The following is a 19,984-nucleotide window of genomic DNA, read 5'->3' as shown; positions in this document are numbered from 1 at the left end:
ATATTTCGGACAAGGTCGCAGAAACCCCTGACATAGACTTTAGCATGTTGACCTTTCTAAAAAAGTTCGCCAAAGACCCCAAGAAGGGGATTGATCGTGCCTGGAGGGGGTGCCAGGACAAGCTCCTGGATGTGGTGGGCTCCCTAGCAAAAATCCTGAAGATGGCCTTGGAGGCGCAGGAATCGGGTGTCGAAATGGACCCACAAGAGGGTGATATGCCTCTTGGGTAATGCTAACTGCGCGATATCCACGGAGCGACGTAAGTCCTTCCATATAAGGATGGATTCTAACCTCACCGAGCTGGCAGCAGCGGAGCCTGGCCCTCTGGTGGACGGCAATCTATTCGGTGAGCGTTTTGTGAAGGACGTGGCGAAGTACGTGGGCACCTTCACGACTCTCGATAAGGCTCAGTCGGGAATAAAGAGAGTCTTTCAGGCTGGTGTTTTTAACAGGGCTGGACGACCTCGTTTGGCCACCAATCTTTTCCAAGGTCCCCAGAGAGGCGACTTGGGACTCCACTCCTGGGGGAACGTTCTACCCTACCAGGCAACGTTTCAACAAGAGACGCTTCAACAGGGGAGCCTACCGTGGTGGTTTTCAGGCCTCAGAAACTTCAGGTGAGTGCTCCGGACACTTTCCCACTCCCTTTTGGGGGGTCGTATCCGATACTTCTTGCACAATTGGGCTCACTTGTCTCAAGATGCTTGGATTTTAGAAACTGTTCAAGGTTTTCATCTAGATTTCTTTCAGGTCCCATCTCAGTACGGACGGCCCAGGCAGCTGTCTTTTTCCCAAACAGAATGCGTTTTTAAAGATTCAGAAATCGAAGAATTGCTGCAGAAACATGCAATAGAACGTTGCGACGAGGGCCCTCACGGTTTCTGCAGCAATATTTTTCTGGTGCAGAAGAAAGGCAGAGGTTACAAGTTGGTACTCAACATGAAAGATTTCAATCACTACATGGTCTACAAACATTTCAAGATGGAGGGTATCCATCTCTTGGCGGATCTTCTGAAACAGGGGGACTGGATGGTCCGCCTGGATTTGAAGGACGCCCATCTATCTCTTCCGATTCTTCCTCCACATCAGAGATTTCTGCAATTCCATTGTAGAGACCGGTGGTATGAATATTTGGTCCTTCCTTACGGACTTTCTTCGGCTCCATGGTGTTTCACCAACGGTGTTGAAACCGTTGGTAGCCTACCTAAGAGAGCAAGGGATTCGCATGATAGTGTACTTAGACGATATACTGATGATGGCGCAGACGCCGGAGATGGTGGCACAGCATCTGCGCATGACCATTGCTACGCTGCAGAATCTCGGGTTTGTGGTCAACAAAACCAAATCTGTACTGTGTCCATCACAAAAAATAGATTTTCTGGGTTTTGTCATAGATTCTCAAGCGGCTCAGTTGAGCCTTCCCCGTTCCAAACTGCGCGACATAAAGAAGGAGCTACGCTCTCTGTTGTCCAAACAGACAGTCTCACTGAGAGCCCTCGCCAGAATAGTGGGTCTCCTGGCCTCATCCATTCAGGCTCTGTTCCTGAGGCCCCTTCATTATCGGGGCCTTTAGAGACTAAAGATTCAGAACCTACAGCAGGGTCTCTCGTACACTGACCTGGTTCCTCGGTCATCAGAGGTCCGCCTGGAACTTCAGTGGTGGCTCAGCCACGTGGAAGCGTAAAACGGTCGGGCCATTTTTGTCTCCCTTCCAGAAGTCATCATAGAGTCTGACGCCAGCCGTTGGAGCTGGGGAGCGCGTTGCAGAAATATTTCCACATGAGGACAATGGTCTCTCCAAGAACTAGACCTCCACATCAATTGTTTAGAGATGCTCACCGGCTCATTCACGATCAAGACTTTGTCGCCCAGGAAAGTCTTGTGTTGCATCATTCTGAGGATGGACAACATATCGGCATTTCGCTACATCAACAAAATGGGAGGCACAAGATCCTCCATGTTAGTAGAGATAGCGAAGGACTTCTGGCACTATTACCTAAGTCACCAGATATCAGTCCAAGCAGGATATATTCCGGGCCAGTTGAACGTGGTGGCAGACTGGCATTTGCGACATCTCAAGTACTACAGCGACTGGCAGGTCCAGCCTCAGATAGTTAATTGGTTACAAGCGATCTGGGGGACATGTCATATTGACCTTTTGCATCGCGGTTGAATCAGCAAATGCCTCAGTTTTTCAGCTGGAGGCCGGACCCGCTAGCTCTGGCAACAGATGCCTTCACTCAGGACTGGTCCCAATCTCTGAATGATGCCTTCCCCTGTTCATATTGATTCCTCGAGTGTACACACAGGTAATGCAACAGAGGGTGGAAGTGATTTTAGTGACTCCCCTTTGGAAGTCGCAGCCTTGGTTCCAGAGTCTTCTGGAGGTGAGCTGCGACTTCCCAGGAAGATTCCGGACTCCCCGACGTTGCTCCAGGGCCCTCATGGAGAGACGCACCCGATGGTAACGTTGGGGCAACTGTCCCTGAGACTTTCAGGCAACTTTGGCAAATGCCAGGGTTTTCGGAGCGAGCTTCAGCCTATATCAATCAAGCTTGGGCTCCATCCACCAGGAGGAGATACACCTCAGCCTGGAAAAGCTGGTTTCGTTGGTGCGTGGAACAACATGTGGATCCCGTGGGGCCAGGATTACCCTGCATTGTGAATTTTCTTTCTCTGAAGACTTCTGAGGGTTTGGCATATCGTTCCGTTATTTCGGCGGGTTATTCTCAAATTGAAGGTAAACCTGTAGGTATGCATCCACTCGTATGTAAGCTTCTAAAAGGTTTTAGAGTAGTGAATCCGCCCAAACCTAAGTATACTTCCTTATGGGATGTATCTCTAGTTCTTTCCCTCTTTAATCTTTGGCCCCAAAATGACATGTTGACAAGGAAACCGCTTTCAGCCAAGCTGGCAATGCTTTTATGCCTTGCGGCATGTAGATGGTCTTCGGATGTCAAAGCTTTGGACATTACAGGTAGAGTATTTACTCCAGAGAGAGTCTCTTTTAATATGACTGCCAGAACCAAGACAATGTCTAGAAGTGTTGATTACCATGCTTTTCCAAGTAATGCTAAACTCTGTGTAGTGCAATGTCTTAAGGCGTATGAGGAATGTACAAAGTCTATTTGACCTACGGGTGTAGCACAATTATTGATTGCTGTGCAGAAACCATGCAGGCCTGTTACTGCGGCTACTATAGCCAGATGGTTGAAATATGTTATGCAAGAGGCGGGTATTGATACCCAGATATTTGGGGCGCACTCTGTTCGGGGCGCCATGGCCTCTAAGACTTTTATGTTCAGATCTACTGTCCAGGACATTATGGATTCTGCGGATTGGTCCTCCGAATCTACGTTTAAACTGTTTTATTATAAACCAGTGGGTGATATTTCCTCTGTAGTGTTTCATCAGCGTTTAAACTAGCATTCTACAAAGCCTCCGGTCCTGTAATAGAATAAAAAATTAGCTAGCTATCGCGCCAAGAACCTTCAATTCTATTAAGGACACGGAGGCGAGGATTATCCCACCCGGTTATATTACATGTATTGTAATGAATCGGCCCACCCATGATTTTATGGTCTGTTTAAGCAAAATTTACGGGCTTTATTTCTCATTCTTCCAGGTTCTGAGAGGAAGATGGACTAAATACGCTTCCTGTTGAAGAGAAGTCTCATTCCAGCTGGCTGTTCTCCACGTTGGAGGATGTTTCCGTTGGACTTAAAGTTATTTATGTACTTATTGTTCGAAGCAAAGAAAGAGTAGGATATCCGGTATTGACTGGCTCTTATGGGCTATGACAGGATGTGATGTGGTGTTTGCATTATGGGAAATGTAGTTTTTTGATACATAATACTAATTTCATTGGCTGCTGTGTGTAGCAATAAAGGAAAGAGAAGCATAATCCTCGCCTCCGTGTCCTTAGTAGAATTGAAAATTCTTGGCGCGATAGCTAGCTAATTTTTTATTCCTCTTGGGGTACATCGGTGTAGTTCATGGCAAGAATATTGTTTTTCTTCTAACAATTTATTGAGGTTGAGCATCCTCCTATTTTGCACCTAAGACCTGGAACAACCTCCCATAACACATCAGGACCTCCTCGATTCTTGAATTCTGCAAGAAACTGAAGGCCTGGCTTTTCGACTAACTCTAAGGGGACGGACACTCAACACCTTAGTCCCACACCCACATGCCTGCTGCAGCGCCTGGAAACCCTCGCAGGTGATTAGGTGTGCTATACAAATCCATGTAACATAACATTTTGGATTCAAGACAATGTGATGCTGGCTAAAATGCAGAACAGTCCCAGGGTGTTATAGAGCCATTTGCCAGGTATCTCTTAACATTTCAAAAAGACTTTCAGTCCATTTACAAAAACTGCTTGTTTCACTTGTAAACACATGATCACATATTTTATTAGGGTGTAACTCCTTCATTCTCATCATGCCTTAAAACTAACCATGGCGCTGCAAATTGCTGTATCTTTTGTGTTGCATAAGGTACACAAAGCTTCAAAATAGAGCAGATACAGCATGGACCGCAGCAGCGTAACCTTTCCTAAAACAAAGAATAAGTAAAGGACAGGTGGCAGGAGTGGAGGGAACTTTGTTTTCTTTCACTTACAGGACTGGTACAGCACAAGTAGTTAACATACTAAAAAGGGAATGAGAGGCTTTAAAGAACTGATGTATGCTGTCCTTCAATAAACTAAAATGTACAAAAGTACAAATCTCCTGGAAGAAATAGCCAAACCTGTTATCGAATTACCATTCATTCATGTACTCTTATATGATCATGAACGTTCACCTGCTTAGCTTGTTAGGCTTCATGAGTTGGATCCAGATTAACTTTATGAAGCATCTAGGAGTACTGCTGTTTAGTAGTTGTACAGTCTCTGATTTATGGGTTCCCTAAAGTGCATGAGCTTATGTTCCCTGCACTGTCACTCCCTTATATTGACAAGTTTCCCTCTGTTAAATTGTTAGACCTATATTAAAATTGTGTGGGTGAGCTGAAAATGTTTTTACTGGTATCTCGTTACCACAACATTAAGAACAGTGGGATCAAAGACCCGGCTTATCTTTTCCGCCAACATGTTTCAGCACTCAAATATTGCCTCAATGGGGTTAGGCACCTTCCTTAGGAATATAGGAATTTTATATAAAAAATTATGAAAGTTTCTGGCTCATAGGGCATCTTATGCAAGTGCATTTGATATATTTTTTGTTTTTATTTTCTCCATGAAATTGGGCAATAGTTGTGGAAAACCACTTTCTTCATAGAGCAGGTAAACCTTGAGCACAAATAGTGCAAGCTTTCCCCATCATAAGACAGGCACACATCATGCAGCAGCAGTTCAAGCTTTGCTTGAATGAACTATTTATAAAGTGCTACGGTTGCCCACATAGGGTATCCTGGCCCTAAAGCTCACGCTACAGAGAAGGTAGAGGTATACACTCGATGTGTAAATAAGTATAGTTTTGCTACTTTTCTGAAAGTCAAATGGAATGTAGTTATTCTTAGGAAATGCCTGAGCGTATTCCAGGATTTGGCCGTAATGAATCTCATGTTTGGAGGACATTCTATGAAGATGAAAAGAAGACTGGCAGAGGATGAGTGAAGGGCGTTGAGAGCATTTTTTGAATGGATTTACGTCCTCAACCATACTTGGGCCAGTGGCAGACGAAGAGCGCTTCAAAAAGCACCTTTTCTGAATAAGCCAAAGCAAAGCGCCTAGATGAAGCGAGATGTGACCAATTTTTTTAAAGCTGTCTATGAGACGAGCTGTTGCGTTAAATTCATCCGGCCTCTTAATTTGAGGACCAGATGGCAGTGCCATCCATGAATCTTTGTCTTGGAAGCGCTTATCGTTTGCAAGCTGTCATTCAATTTTTAAGCAGTTATGTTTTATAAATATATTTTATAGATGTTTTAAATTTTTCTTTCTTGGATTTTAACATCACCATCCATTCTCAAGATAATTTTAGAATCATCTGCTTATGTAAAGAAGGTAAAGACAATGTTTTGGATCGGAGTAGCTAGTGGTACCAATAAAATTGTGTGGAACTTGATACCGAGCCCCAAGAAAAACAATACGTATAGTTTTGCAACTATGATTGAATGAATGAAGAGAAGATAACTTCCTCACAGAATAGGTACAGCACAACAGTAGAAAAGCAAATCTCTCTCTCGCGCGCGCGCTCTCTCGCGCGTAATGGTTGCTTAGCTCATTGAGAGGAATGCATAACTTGGTAAGTGAAAATGCAAGTTCTGACACCATTCTCACTTATGTGATATTTCGTGTCGGAATCCTGTAAGTTCTTGTGATGTCACTGAGAGTCCTGTTTGCATTGGTGTAAAAAAGACTTTATTGAATTAAGTATATACTACATATAAACCAAATACGAGAACAATATTGATAAACTAAAATGAATATGCAGTATTTATCTCCATCTTTCTTTTATACTTTAATTACTTTTGGATCTGCTGTTTGTATTGATTCTTTGTTTTTCAAGGTGTTGAAACACAGCCTAGTAAGCCATTGGTATTTAGAGCAGCACATCCTTAAATAACTGTAATATAGACAGGAACACAGGTGCTCATCCCTTTTAAAAAGATTTGAATGCACAAGCCGTGGACTCTGCAATCCCAGTCTCACGGGCTCATGATGTTGAGGGCCGCCAGGGCAGTGTATGGTGAAACTTTTAATTTAGTGCAGTGTCTTTGGCCCTGTCTGTTGCACGCCTTGCCTCATTCTAAGTTCCTTCTGTAAAATAAAATGTTTAATCTCTTACTTTTGTCCAGGAACTTTCCCGGCATGGTACTCTAGCAGATCTGGGCAGACAAGGTGAGTTGGCCAGAACAGTGGTGACTGGCACTTTCACTTCTTCACAGCATGTATCGTTTTATTTTCACATGTTCGTTAGAGACTAATAATGCGGTTCTTATTTGAGCTCGTGGGGTATGTTCAGTGTTTTCACGAGTGTTTAATAAAAAAAAATGTGGGATTCTTTTTAAATCTGTTTACATTTGGTGCCTAGACGTCAAGCTTATAATTATCGACTAGAAGAGTGTTTTTGGGCGGTGTTCTGATCTGTGTAATTGGTTGATGAAATATGCCTTTGCTGTTAACTGTGGCTGTTGCTTGATAAGGTGGAGGAATATAGTGCGAGACATCGAACTTGGACTGAGATGTTGTATTTAGTATTATGGTTAGTAGCTGGTGGGGAAGATGTGGGCCAAGAAATGGTTAATGACAGGTTTGATGGAGCTATACATCAAGTGCTCAGGTTTGTCTTTTTTTTCTTTTCTTCTAATTATTGTTTTCTGTTGGTGCAATGAGCTAAGGCATACAAGGCATACTTAAGTATCCAGCAGCACCTTTCTCCATTACCACATCTCTGCTTTTGTGCTCTACTTTACAGTGAGATCTGTGAAAGCAGTGGTTGTCACAATCTTCAACTTCATGATTACCTTGGCTGCTACATTTGCTTGTACTTATCTTGGTAGCCAGTATATTTTCACTGATTCTGCAGCGGTGAGTATAAATAAAGTTAAGCTATGACATGGGGGTGGTGGGGAATTTGTGTGTATGTTTGGTTGCATGCGTGTTCAGAGACAAAACAAGCTAGGCATTGCTTTAGAAATAAAATTGGGTGTTTTGTAGAACTAGACATCCCATGGGAGCTAATTCTGAGGGTGGGCTCTGCATGGGGTTGAGTGTATTTGGGTAGCTATGACTCTAGAATTTGGGGATTGGGAGCAAGATGAAGATGATTACCTCTTCTCAGGATCTTGATGTGGCTGACTGAAGGTGGGGAACCATTTCAGAACTGGAGTTTCTTGCATTATGATGCTGGGTCAGAACTTCAGGGGGTAGAAATAGATATGGTTCTCATGCTGAGAACCTCTTCAGAGCTTGGCAACTGAGAGTGGGCAGGTGAAAGCAAAAGGTGGGCCCCTCTTCGAAGCCTAGATAAAATTCGAAACGGTTAAAGTTGACCCCTTAAAGACCTGCACACATCCTAGTAGGAAAGTACATAGTAAAAAGAAGCTTTTCAGCCAACTGTCCCCACACTCTACTCCTGAACAAGGAAAGGCCCTCTTGGAAGACAATGTGGTCAGCCGTGGTCTCGCTTCTATGGACTACATTAAGGGAGCCCTTAACATATAGCCATATTGTTGTCGTGTTTCAAGAATGTGACATTTCTTTTGATGGAGAGATGCAGGACACAAATGACAATGGGAACAGCCAGAGGGTGCACAGAAGTAGAAAACAGGTCTGCCAGTAGATCTGCAACCCTAACTTTACGATTAGGAGTATGAGGCTAAGAATATACTATACAAAAGGAGTAGGGTAACCAGTTCACTCATACTGCCTTTACACATACAGTTCATATTAATAATCAATGGTAAAGATGCATCTTAACTATCGCCTTCAAGCAATCATCAGGCTCTGGTCACTAAAGACCTGGCACAAAAAGATCTGGCACAAATCGAAAGACTTGCATTTTCCGGGATTTTTTATTTTATTTATTTAGAGAGTTTAATATAGCGCTGGCAGGACCTGAGGGTATCAGAGCGCTTTACAACATGTACATAGGTAATAAGAAAGAACAGACAGACAGAACAAAGTGGACTGCCGTTTGGAAGGCAGGTAAAAAAGTCGAGAAGTACTAGATTGTAACTACGGTGAATAGATCCGAAGGTTAAAGGTGTTGAGTGAGCAGGAGATCCTTTAGTTTTTTTTAAGGTCACGAAGGAGGGGTTAGTTCTGAGATCTGCTGGTAGGGAGTTCCAGAGCAAACCAGGGCTTTTTGTTTATGCCTCTTTAGGAAAATGAGAAGTAGGTTGTTGGTGCTCCTCGGGTTTCTTGCCTGGCCTGCCTTGGTGAGTTTGGTTGCAGGGTATACTTGTTTACCCGTGTGAATGACTTTGTGGTTGAGACGGGCAGTTTTGAACTGGCAGCGAGCTTCAATAGGGAGCAATTTGAGATCTTTCAAGGAGGGGGAGATATGATCGTGCCTTTTAGCTCCAGTGACCATCCTAGCTGCTGCTTTTAGAGTTGTACTCATATGGGCTAGGTGGGATTTTGCGGTGCCTATGAGGGTAGCGTTCCCGTAGTCTAGTCTGGATAGAACCAGGGCTTATGTAGCAGTCTTGAGATCATTAGGCGGGAGGAACGGCTTGATTTTGTTGAGTAGTTTTAATTTGTAGTGGGCACTCCTTGCGGTAGCCTTAATGTGAGCTCATGTGCAGGTTGGGGTCCAGTATGATTCCCAGTGACTCGGCCGAGCCAGGCAGGGTTTGCTCGAAGTTTAGGGAGTCCAGAAGCTTTATCCTTTCTTGGACCTGGTGGGTTTGTCTGTCGTTTGAGAGGAGAAGGATTTCCGTCTTGTCTTGGTTAAGTTTTAAGTGGTTGTATGATAGGCAGTTTGGGATTTTCTTTAGAGTATTGTTTAGACGACGTATGTATTCTGGGGAGGAAACTTCCTAATAGAGCTGGATATCGTCTGCATAGAGGTGGTAGGTGATGTTGGCTTGATTGATTATGGCAGTGAGGGCCTCCATGTAGATACTGAAGAGAGTAGGTGAGAGGTCTGAGCCCTGTGGGACACCTCTGGTTATAGCGGAGGTATCAGAAGTTGCATTGTTTATTTTGGTTTGTTGAGAATGGTTGTGAAAGAAAGATGTGAAGCATTTCAGCACCATGCCGTCTGCTCTGATCCGTTGTTTAAGGGTGTTGAGAAGAAGTTTATGGTCCACCGTGTCAAAGATCGCGGATAGGTCTAGGAGGATGAGCAGGCAGCAGCGACCGGCATCCATATATTTGTGGATGTCATCTGCTAAATTTAGTAAGGCTGTTTCTGTGCTGCAGCCCTTTCTGAAGCCAAATTGGTGAGAATCCAAGAGATTGTTGGTGTCGATGTGCTGGCTGAGTTGGAGTAGGACACTTTTCTCGAGGATTTTGGCCAGGAAGGGCAGGTTTGAGATTGGCCTGAAGTTGTTATGGTCCTCCGGGTCTAAGCCCGTTTTGTTGTAGTAGTGGAGAGACTTGGCCAAGTTTGAGGCAGTCTGGCATGACCCCCGTGCTTAGGAAGCTGTTTATTATCATTGTCCAGAGGGGTGAAATGACATGATTGAGATTTTTTGCCATGGAGGCCGAAAGGGGCTCTGCGATGTGGGAGGAGGGTTTTGTATTTGCAATTAGTTTGGAGATGTCCATTTCTGAGAGTGGGTTAAATGCTTTCCAACAATTAAGGGTAGAGGGGGATCCTAGGGTTTGGTATCCCTCATTTGTCTCAGGATGGGGATCCCAACTCTGGAGTCAAGGGAGAGAAGGGTGGGATTTTTTGTATCTGTTGGGTGGAGGGAAATTATGGTTGGCATTTGTTTGTGGCGTTCAAGGTAGGACTTGATCATCGTGATTTTCTCATCAAAGAATTTGGTGAATATATCACAATGTTCTTTGTAGCCCTGAGGGTCTTTAGCGGGTGGTTTAGAAGTCTGGTTTATTGTGATGTTGAAAAGGTTTGTCGGACTATTTATTGCTTTGACAAGGGGGCTGCGGAAAAAGGCTGGTTTTTCATTGATGATGTGATTTTTATATGTCCTGAGTTCTGCTCTGAGTTGGTCGAGGTGAGTTGAGGAAGGGTTTACTCGCCAGAGTCTTTCTGCGGCTCTGAGTTGTCTCTTTCTGTGTTGAGGTCCTTGTTAAAGCAGGATCTCGAAGGGGTGTCTCTAATCCTTTTCAGTTTCAGAGGGGCTACTTGGTCTAGGACGGCTGACATCATAGACATCATAGAGTTAAAGTGGGTTGTGAGTTCGATCGTTGGGACATTGTCTGTTTTGGGGGGGAAGGCTAGAGATCATTATTTCTTCAAGATCGGCTAGGGGAACCTGGACCACTGGAGGTTTTCTTAGCATGGTTGGGGTATGGCTCTTCCAGTTTAAGTGGAACAGAATGATGCAGTGATCTGACCAGTCGACTGGGAGGTTGTTGTTGATGGTTATCGTCTTCTCCTGGGTTATAATGGCGTCAAGGGTTGAACCTCTGTTGTGGGTTTGTTCTTTGCAGTTTTGGAAAAGTTTGTGCTCAAGTAAGAGTTCTTCTAAGGATTGGATTAAAGTGTTTTTCTCATCATTCCAATGGAGGGTTTAAGTCGCCTAGGATTATGTTGTTGGCCTCTGAGAGTGAGCAGTGTGTTACTAGGCATGATAGGTGTTCGTGGAAGGGGGGAGTGTTCCCCGGGGGGTGGAACGGAGGTGACAATTTGTTGTTTTATCATTTTTCATCCGTATAGTAGTGTTGAGATATTCAAAAGTGCAATAAGTGGAGGAAACAGATTCCACCATTGTGATGGGATCCTTGTAGATTATGGCTAAGCCACCGCCTTGTTGGTCCATTCTGTCTTTTTTGAAGATTGAGAACCCAGGAAGAACAAGTAGGTCGAGGATTGGGTAGGATGATTCAATAAGCCAATTTTCTGTGATGAATGCAATATCGATGTCATAGTTAAGAATGTCTTCCGCCAGTTCAGTAGCATGCTTGGAGGCAGATCTACAGTTTATAAGTAGACAGTTGGTATTACTAGAGTTGCTGTTGTGTTTCTGAGAGGTGGGTGCCCTGGGGATATCTGAGAGGTGTGCTGGCGGTCTGGCCATTTTCCTGGGTGGCAAAGGGTTTCTCCCGATACCAGTGATCACCTGGATCTTGGTGGTGGGTTCTCTTTTTCTGGTTGGCGTCAAGTGATATGTTTTGGCCAGCTCTATCGCTTCGCTGTGTGACATCTTAGCCAATGAGGTCTGTCTAAAGTAAGTGTGACTGAACCTTCTAAACAAGCTCTCTTTGAAATTGACAGTGAATTTTTCCTGATCATGAATTCTGTCATCTTCTGGATGACAAAAGGATAATTCCTTCCCTTAGTGCTTCTTGTGCTACTCTTTAAAACATACGCCTCCAAACACAAATAAAAAAAATGTTCAACACTGGAGTCTTCTATACAAATAGTCTGATTCTTGCAGATCACCAAAATGGGCTTGATTTGTATGCCCCTCTTCCCCAGAGTCATGACTTATTCTCTGTCCTTCACAGTAACTGAATTTCATGTTGCTGTACTGAAAAACTCTCGCAAATATTTAACACAGAATCGACTAAAAACTCCACCCACAGACAACAAAATGCATGCTGCACAATTGGAGATCCACTGCAGCACACAGAACTGAAATTAGAGACTTCCTGTTGCTCACCAAACTGGACATTCTAACTGTACGAAGATGGCTCTTTATATAGTAGAACAAAGCTCCTATATTATCGGCTACCTGAGTGTTTATCTGTGCTATACTCTTTTTTGACTGCTACTGGATTAATGTCACCGCACGGATTCTATAATATTGGATTCCAGATTGTTTATTAGGGTTTATACTCTGATTTGATTGCTCTCCTAACTTGCAACTCACTTATTACTGACTACTATATTGTTTTCAACAGTTTGTTTACTCACCCCCTTGGGTGCTATAATCTTTTTCGATTGCTACTGGATCAAAGACATTGCACGGCTTCTATATTATTGGTTTCCTGATTGTTTATTAGTGTGTTTACTCTTATTCGATTGCTATCCTACCTTGCAACTCACTCACTACCGAATATTATATTGTTTTCTAGAGTTTGTCCACCCTACCTCCTGTTTCTGTAAAGCGCTCTGATATCTGCAAAGATCTTGTCCGCGCTATATAAAACCTTAAAAATAAAAAAAAATAAAGAGAGGTACACTGTGCAAAGAGTCCAGGCAAACCCCAAGTTGGTTTACAGAGGCACAGCTGATAACCCAAATGCTCTCTTTTGTGGTAGTGTGGGCGAGCAGTTAGGCATATCAGAGGGTAGTGCGAAGCATTCATTGCACACACAAAAGCAGTAAGTGAGAGACACTCAATAAAGAAATCCGACACCAATTTATAAAAATAACACATACTTTTATTTGAATTTGGGTCCCAAGAGAATCTGAATCAGGTAAGTACTTTTCAAATTAGGAATTTTTACGGGTTTCAAAAGTGACAATGCAATTTTTGGGAGATGTAATGTTATCCTATGGGTCAAAACATTGACTGCATTCAGGCACTTAACAATAACTACACTTGAGGAGTTTTAAGGACCTGCGTGAGCCAACTCTCCACCAAATTAATGTCACACGAAAAGGGTCACTAAACCCCTATGTAAGACTGGTGTGTGTATAAAAAAGTGCAGTGCTGTGATGTGAAAGTTTAAAACTGACTACAGGGTTAGACCCTGAAGAAGGCCGTGACAGTATTATAGGTCTTTCTGGCCGAACCATGTTGGTCTAGTAATCTACACATTTGTCTCTAATGTCGGCACTTGTGTTATCAGCAAATCTCTGTTTTTAATCCTGACGCCGGGTAGCTGAATAAAGTCACAACATAGCTAACCCTGTAGCCAGTTTTTAAATTTCACATCACAGCATTGCACTTTTTTATACACACCCCAGTCTCACATAGGGGTTTAGTACACCTGGTCTGACTCAATAAAAACATCCCTGAGCTCCTCCCTCGTAGAGAGGGGGTTGTAGCCCACATGAAGACTAGGTCTTACACGTGAGGCGGCACCCCTATGATGAAGCAGGACACCTCTGGTGTGTGAGGGGAACCGCCCAGAAAAGGGAAACCCCCTACCGCGAATGCAGAGCACATTCAGACAGTTTGATAACCTCCTCTTAATTCGGACCCGTGACCCTTTTCGTGTGACATGCATTCAGGCACTTAACAGCGACTTATGGGACTGTTCTTCAGGAATTAGAGTGATTATGGAGCAAGGTGCAAGACAACACCAACAGGTCACTTAGGGAGGCTTTGGCGCATCCGGGTTCAGAGGTATGTTACGGTATCGGGTGCCCCTTCCACTTCAATGAAGGAATGTCATGTCAGAAAGAGCCTGCAGGCTGGGACTGGGAGAACAGTCCATGGGAACCCACAGGGGAGCTCGACCCTTGAGATACTTGGGCACGTAGGGGCACTGTTGGTCCACTTGCCCTCAGACTGTGGGGCTCAGATGCAGCGGTGTCTTTTGGCATCGGGGTTCAGTGCTGGAGTCACTCGCGGTTGGAGGAGGCCTGCAGAAAGAAGTTGCATGTGTTGACTGAAAGTCCAGTCTGGCCAGATCCAAGGATGAGCTCTGCTCTTGTGGTTCTCACGACCACATGGGCGCTGTCACCTCACTAGATATCATTTTTTGTCTGGAGCTGGGGTACAGGGTTGCTTTGAGGTGACGTGTGGTGGCGGTCGAGGACTCGCTCTTTATCTGTGGTTTCCGCAGAAGGGGGCAAACAAGACGGCAGGGTCGCTCTCATTGTGGGTTCAATGACCCGGAAATCCCTCAATGTGCAGGTCGGATTTCCTCAGTGTTGGTGTCCAGTTTGGTCTCAGCAAGCCTTGGTTGATGACAAGAATCCTGCACCACAGGTATTAGTGTTGTGTGGCTCCGATCAGTCCTGGCATCCCCACACTTGGAGGGAGGAGGTGTCTGACTTATAGGAGCACAACTACCTCTTCCTGGGCAGCTGCTTTGTCGGTAGTCCCCATAGGTGGTAAGTCTGTGTAACATGCATTGATTCTTTGGTGCCTGTATGTATATATATATTATTTGTTAAGCACAGCTATCACTCCGCAGGAGTATCCTGGCACTATGCAGAATCATAAATAATGCTCTGACGGAAGCTGCCATATAGTGCGCAAGGGTTAGATAAGTGAAACGCACAAAGAGTCAGAGGCTCCAAAGATCCAGGTTGTCAAGGATTTCCTGAAGTAGAGTTCTGAGTGGATGAGGCGGAGGTGACCGGGGAGTGTATTCCATGGTTTTGCCATGAGAGAGGCTATAGATTCCCCCCCCCCCCCTGTTTTACATCTAAAAGATGGTGGAATTCCTAATTTCGTGTTGACTTGAGGCTTTTCACCCTAGAGGTGTGCCCAGCCTGGTAGTGAAACACTCCTCCTGTATCGTTAATTGTCCTGCCTGTCCTGGGGCCAGATGGGCCTTGCCAGGGGGTGGCATCTCCCCTTTCTGGGGAAGCCCTGGGTCACATATCAAAGGCTGCAGAGAACTTTGAAGCCTCCGGCCTTGATAGGCTGATTTACCAGCCTTCCGGGAGGAGGAGGTTATTATTATTATTATTACATAGCTTATAGAGCGTGCGGCTACACCCAACGGGAGTGTCGCGGCGCTGGCAGTGGAGGCCTAGAAAGAGGTGGGGTGAGTATGTGGAATCCTCCGGGTGCTAAGGAAGACTAAAGAGCCATGTCTTCAGGGATTTCTGGAAGCTAGACTCCGAGTTGGCCTTTCTTATGTGTTCGGGCAAGGAATTCCACAGGATCGTGGTTCTGACCGGGAAGGACAGCCCTCCCGTTCTAGCTTTGGTAAAGCGAGGGGTGACGAGGTGATGACACCTCCCTGCATGCAGGCATTGTTTCTGTTCTCTGTAAGCAAGGCTCTCAACTGCTAAGGGGTCAGAAACTCTTCTGTGGTGGCAGGCTGGATGGGACCATTTAGCTAGCATGCTAGAAGGCTAGTAGGGTTCAGAGGGTGCTTCTACGGTACCCTTTGGGTGCATGAATTAATTAATTCACCCCTGAAACCAGTGTGTGTTTTATTAATACAAGGTGCTTGATACTAAACACCATAGGTTTCAGTAAAGCCATTATGTAGCTTGGAAACTCGTTTTGACCAGTGCCTAGATCTCATCTTAAGATGGCTTCCCTGTTCCCCTATACTGTAGGTAATTGACCTGGCCAGCAAAGGGGCATATCTGCTCATGCAGATATGTCCTTACATGTAATATAATGCACCCTGCCTTAGGGTTGTAAGGCCTGATATATGGATGACCTACAAATATTAATGTAGTGTTAGGGGACACGGCACCAAGTGTTTGCCATGTTGTGTTTTCACTTTTTAGAGCACCATGTCATGCAGCTTCCAGTGGCAGTCTGTATGAGTTTGATGCTGGGTCCCTTAGAGTGGCACAAGGTATGCTGAAGCTCTTAGAGACCCTCTTTAGTATCTAAGCCCTAGGTATCTGAGGTATCGCTTACTAGGGACTTAAAGAGGTGCTAAAGGCCTGGTCACTTGGAGATCAAGTGATCAGTTGTCTTGTTTTGGGCAAAGAACACAACACTGGTACTGGGGGACCTGATTAGCAGGAACCCAGTGCACTTCAGTGAAAGCTGCATCAAATACCAGGCAACAATTGGGGGTAATATTGCAATAAAAAAACAGTTTTCTGCACAAGCCTTCTCTTCCCCCAGCCAACAGGGCACAAGACTCGGCCACAACCTGGGAGAGGCTTCCTAGTCTGTCAGTCGAGAAAGAGTACGGAAACAGGCTGGATTGTTGCAGGCCTACTCTGCCTTACATACTTCTGTCCAGGTCACTTCCTTTGGAAGCTGATCTACCTCAACAGTGGAAGGACCCCATTTAAAATACACTCTGTCTGCTTCTTTAGTTTCCTCGCCCATTCTCTTTTCTTTGGCGTTAGCTGTGCCAACCTCTGCTAAACATATCTTAGCCAGGGCAACCCCCAGCTCACCCAAAGAGGTTACCCACAACCTAGGTAACCCCACCATGACCAACCGGGTCAGGGGGCCTAGCTTGCTATTTGACATGGAGTCAGACCACCATGCCAATGACGGTGCAGCCATTAAGGCGAATACCCTGCGGAGGCCAGGGACTGCTCTTAGTGCCCAGAACCACACATTTAGCTCTTCACTGGCAGGTGAAGGGGCTAACGTATGGGCTTTTTTGAGAACAGGGGGTCTCTCTGCTGTTTCAGAGTGGGGGGGGGGTTACTACATCCCTCATTCCCCTCTCTCTTCTATTAGCTAAGGAGCCACCATCTCATTCTTAACAGCTGCCCGACTGGTCAGGACATCTTGTGTGCTTCCCTAGCGCCACTTGGGAAGTCCTCCCCAGCAGGGGCAGGAGGCCCTTGGCTTACTGGAACTCTGGCTAAACGTTGCCCACGTTTCCTACACTTTATCCTTTCTCTTTTCTTCTGGGACATTCTTGCTCTAAGTGCAGGTTCAGCACCTCCAGAATCATTGGAAGAGGACTGACACTGGACCAGCACCTCTTATAGGCTTAGACCATCCTCTGGGAGGTAATTTCCAAGGAGACAATCAAGGGGGAGGTCTGTACTGACTATGTCCCTTCTCCAACTAAGGGACACAGCTATTTCTAGGGGTACTAAAGGCACCACAGGATAAGCAGTAACTTCCCCTGGGATAGCCCTTACTCCTCTAGTCTCATCTGGGATGTACTAGTTTGAGAGAACCAACATGTCATGCAGAATGGTGACTGCCACAGGTATCTCTCAGGGTAGTGGCTGGGGTTCCATTCACCAGTAGGTGGTGGAAGTGTCTGCTTCCCTCTTGAATCTCCAACTCTCCTTTTGGTCCCACTTTCCAGTTTAAAGCTACAATGATTTCCTCATCCGAGGAATTCTCCTCAAAGACTAACCTGGCAACTCCCGGGGGTACACTAGTGGGTGTATTAGGACAGGAAAGTGTCTTTGGTTTGGTGCCATATTTGCTTAGTCAAAGCACCAAGCCTTTTTGTGATCCCATGCCTTAGCCTGGTACCCACTTTTGTTTTGTGATGTCTTGGAGCCCACCCTCCTGGACAGGTTTTGAGGGGGCCTACAGATGACTCCTTATTTTTAGAGTGGTCTGACTTTTTCTCTTTCTTTTGGTCACGCCTTCAATGATTATTATTGGACACTCTAGTTTTTGCCTGATGATCAGCCGTCTCCCCCAACTCCTGAAGAGAGACTAAATCCAGGTTCACCAGGTATTGAAGCAACTTTTCAGAAATATTAACATGCCGAATGTTCCTTCATAAGCAAATTATAACACCCATCATAATCTTGCACCTGACCACCCTTCAGCCAGCCAATTACTGTTTTCACTGAAAAGTCTACAAAATCAACCCTGGAGTGCCTTGAGATTTTCTGAGTCTTCCTGAACTTAATTAGATATTCCTCTGTGGTAAGTCCCAAGACCTCAATCAGGGTTCCCTTCATGAGGTCATTAGACTTACCATCTGTCTCATTTAGTGTCAGGAGTCTATCTCTGCTCTTTCCTGTAAACGGCTCCCGGAGTAGAGAGCCACAATACTTCTGGTTGAGTTTTCTCATCCTACAGGCCTTCTCAACGGCTGTAAACCATTTGGTGATATCACGCTCTGTATATTTAGGGACAATCCCTTTTGGGATTTTGGGGTCAAAAGCTACTTCTTTCTCCCTATTCAAGTTGTTGCTGCCACCAGAGATGGGTCCTAGGCCCATCTCCATTATTTATTTTTCCAGAGCTAAGAGTTTAATTTCAAGGGCTAGTCATTTAGCTACTTTTTGATAATCTGCATCTTCCTCATCTATTTCTTCTGGGTACTGTTCGAGGTACTCCCAGCAGAGGTACTTTCAGTAGGTGAATTGGAGACTTCCTCATCATCCTCACTGACATTTACCTACTCAGTTTAATCTGTGTTGGTTTCCATTGCCATGGCTTTATCCTGCCCAGCCTGCCTGTTCTGGAGGTGAGCTTTGGTAGGTTTAGGCCCACTGGCAAAGTTTCATGCTGTGAAGAGGCCCTTAAATTGCACCAACCTAAGTTTCTTGTAGGGAGCCGGGTTGAGTGCCTGTGTACTACCCTCTGCCTTGAACATGGTGTTTAGTTAGAAAAAATCTACAGATTATAATTTTTACATGCCTACCTGTCTAGGAAATTTCTAAACAACAAGGTTTGGGGAACTTAACCAAGGCCCTAAAAGAGCAGATTAGAAATTTGGAGAAAGAAAAACAAAATTTGAAAAATATTTTTGGCAACTAAAGCAAATTGTGGATTACTCTGTGGCATTCCTTTACTGACAGAATGGTACATTAACCCCTTGTATGCTGATGACGGAACTGCTCCGTCATCAGCTGTGGTGGCGCTGTGCTGATGACGGAGCGGTTCCGTCATGGCTCGCCCGCCGCTCATGCGCGGAGCGAATTCCGCGCCTGCGCTGAGCGTTCTATTGAGCGGGCGGGGCCATGACGGAACAGCTCCGTCATAAGCACAGCGCAACCGACGCTGGTGACGGAGCGGTTCCGTCACCAGCATGCGCCCGCCGCTCTTCCGCCCGCCCCCTTGGCACTGCGGTGGAATACCCACCGCAGTGAAGGGGTTAAATACAAAGTCTTATATTCCACCGCTGTACCACCAATGTAGGAAGCTGGCTCTTTATATAGTGGACCAAAGAGAGGTACACTGTAAATAGGCATGTATACCTTAGTTGGTTTACAGAGGCACAGATGATAACTCAAATGCTCTCTTTTGTACTAGTGTGGGCAAACAGGCATATCAGATGGTAGTGCTAAGCATTTATTGTACACAGGCAGTAAGTGAGACACACACTCAATTAAAAAATCGAACATCAATTTATATAATATGTACTTTTATATAAATTCGGATACCAAGATCATCTTGATCAGGTACATTCTTTTCAAGTTATGGATTTTTACAGTTTTCAAAAGTTGACAGGATTTTTTAGAGCGGCAATGTTATCCTATGGAGAAAAAACATGCACTTCATTTGCGCACTTAAGTGACTTACAGGACTGTTTGGCACTTAAAATGAGTCTGCGTCAAGGTCACACCAACAGTTCACCTCAGGAGGCTCTGGGGCGTCCGGGTGCAGAGGTGTGTTACGGCATTTTAATGGGGAACGGTTCAGTTTAGAGAGAGTCTGCAGGCGGCGACTGGAAGTCCAGTTTGGCCAGACCCAAGGATGGTCTAGAGTCTTGTGGGTCCTGAAGACCCCGTGGGCGCCGCCACCTCCCTCAGATTCCCGCTGTGAAGCATGGTGCAGGGGTGCTTTGTGGTATCGGGTGACGGCGGTCAAGAACTCACTCTGTCTTTTGGTTTCTGCTGAAGTGGGAAAACAAGAC

At 45.1% G+C, this 19,984-nt stretch overlaps 1 protein-coding gene across 1 annotated transcript in view; it reads left to right on the top strand.

Annotated features, from left to right (window-relative positions):
- Nucleotides 1–19,984, top strand: part of VMA12 (vacuolar ATPase assembly factor VMA12) — a 100,909-nt gene that overhangs the window by 23,984 nt on the left and 56,941 nt on the right. Inside the window, exons 4-5 of the mRNA XM_086955176.1 lie at nt 6,805–6,847; nt 7,425–7,537. Coding sequence (XP_086811302.1) covers nt 6,805–6,847; nt 7,425–7,537 — 156 coding nt within the window. The remainder of the gene's footprint in view (nt 1–6,804; nt 6,848–7,424; nt 7,538–19,984) is intronic.

Source organism: Lissotriton vulgaris, chromosome 2_1 (genome assembly GCF_964263255.1).
Source record: "Lissotriton vulgaris chromosome 2_1, aLisVul1.2, whole genome shotgun sequence".
Taxonomy (NCBI): Eukaryota; Metazoa; Chordata; class Amphibia; order Caudata; family Salamandridae; genus Lissotriton; species Lissotriton vulgaris.
Note: the sequence above shows the minus strand (reverse complement) of the source record. Positions and strands in the feature narration are given on the sequence as shown.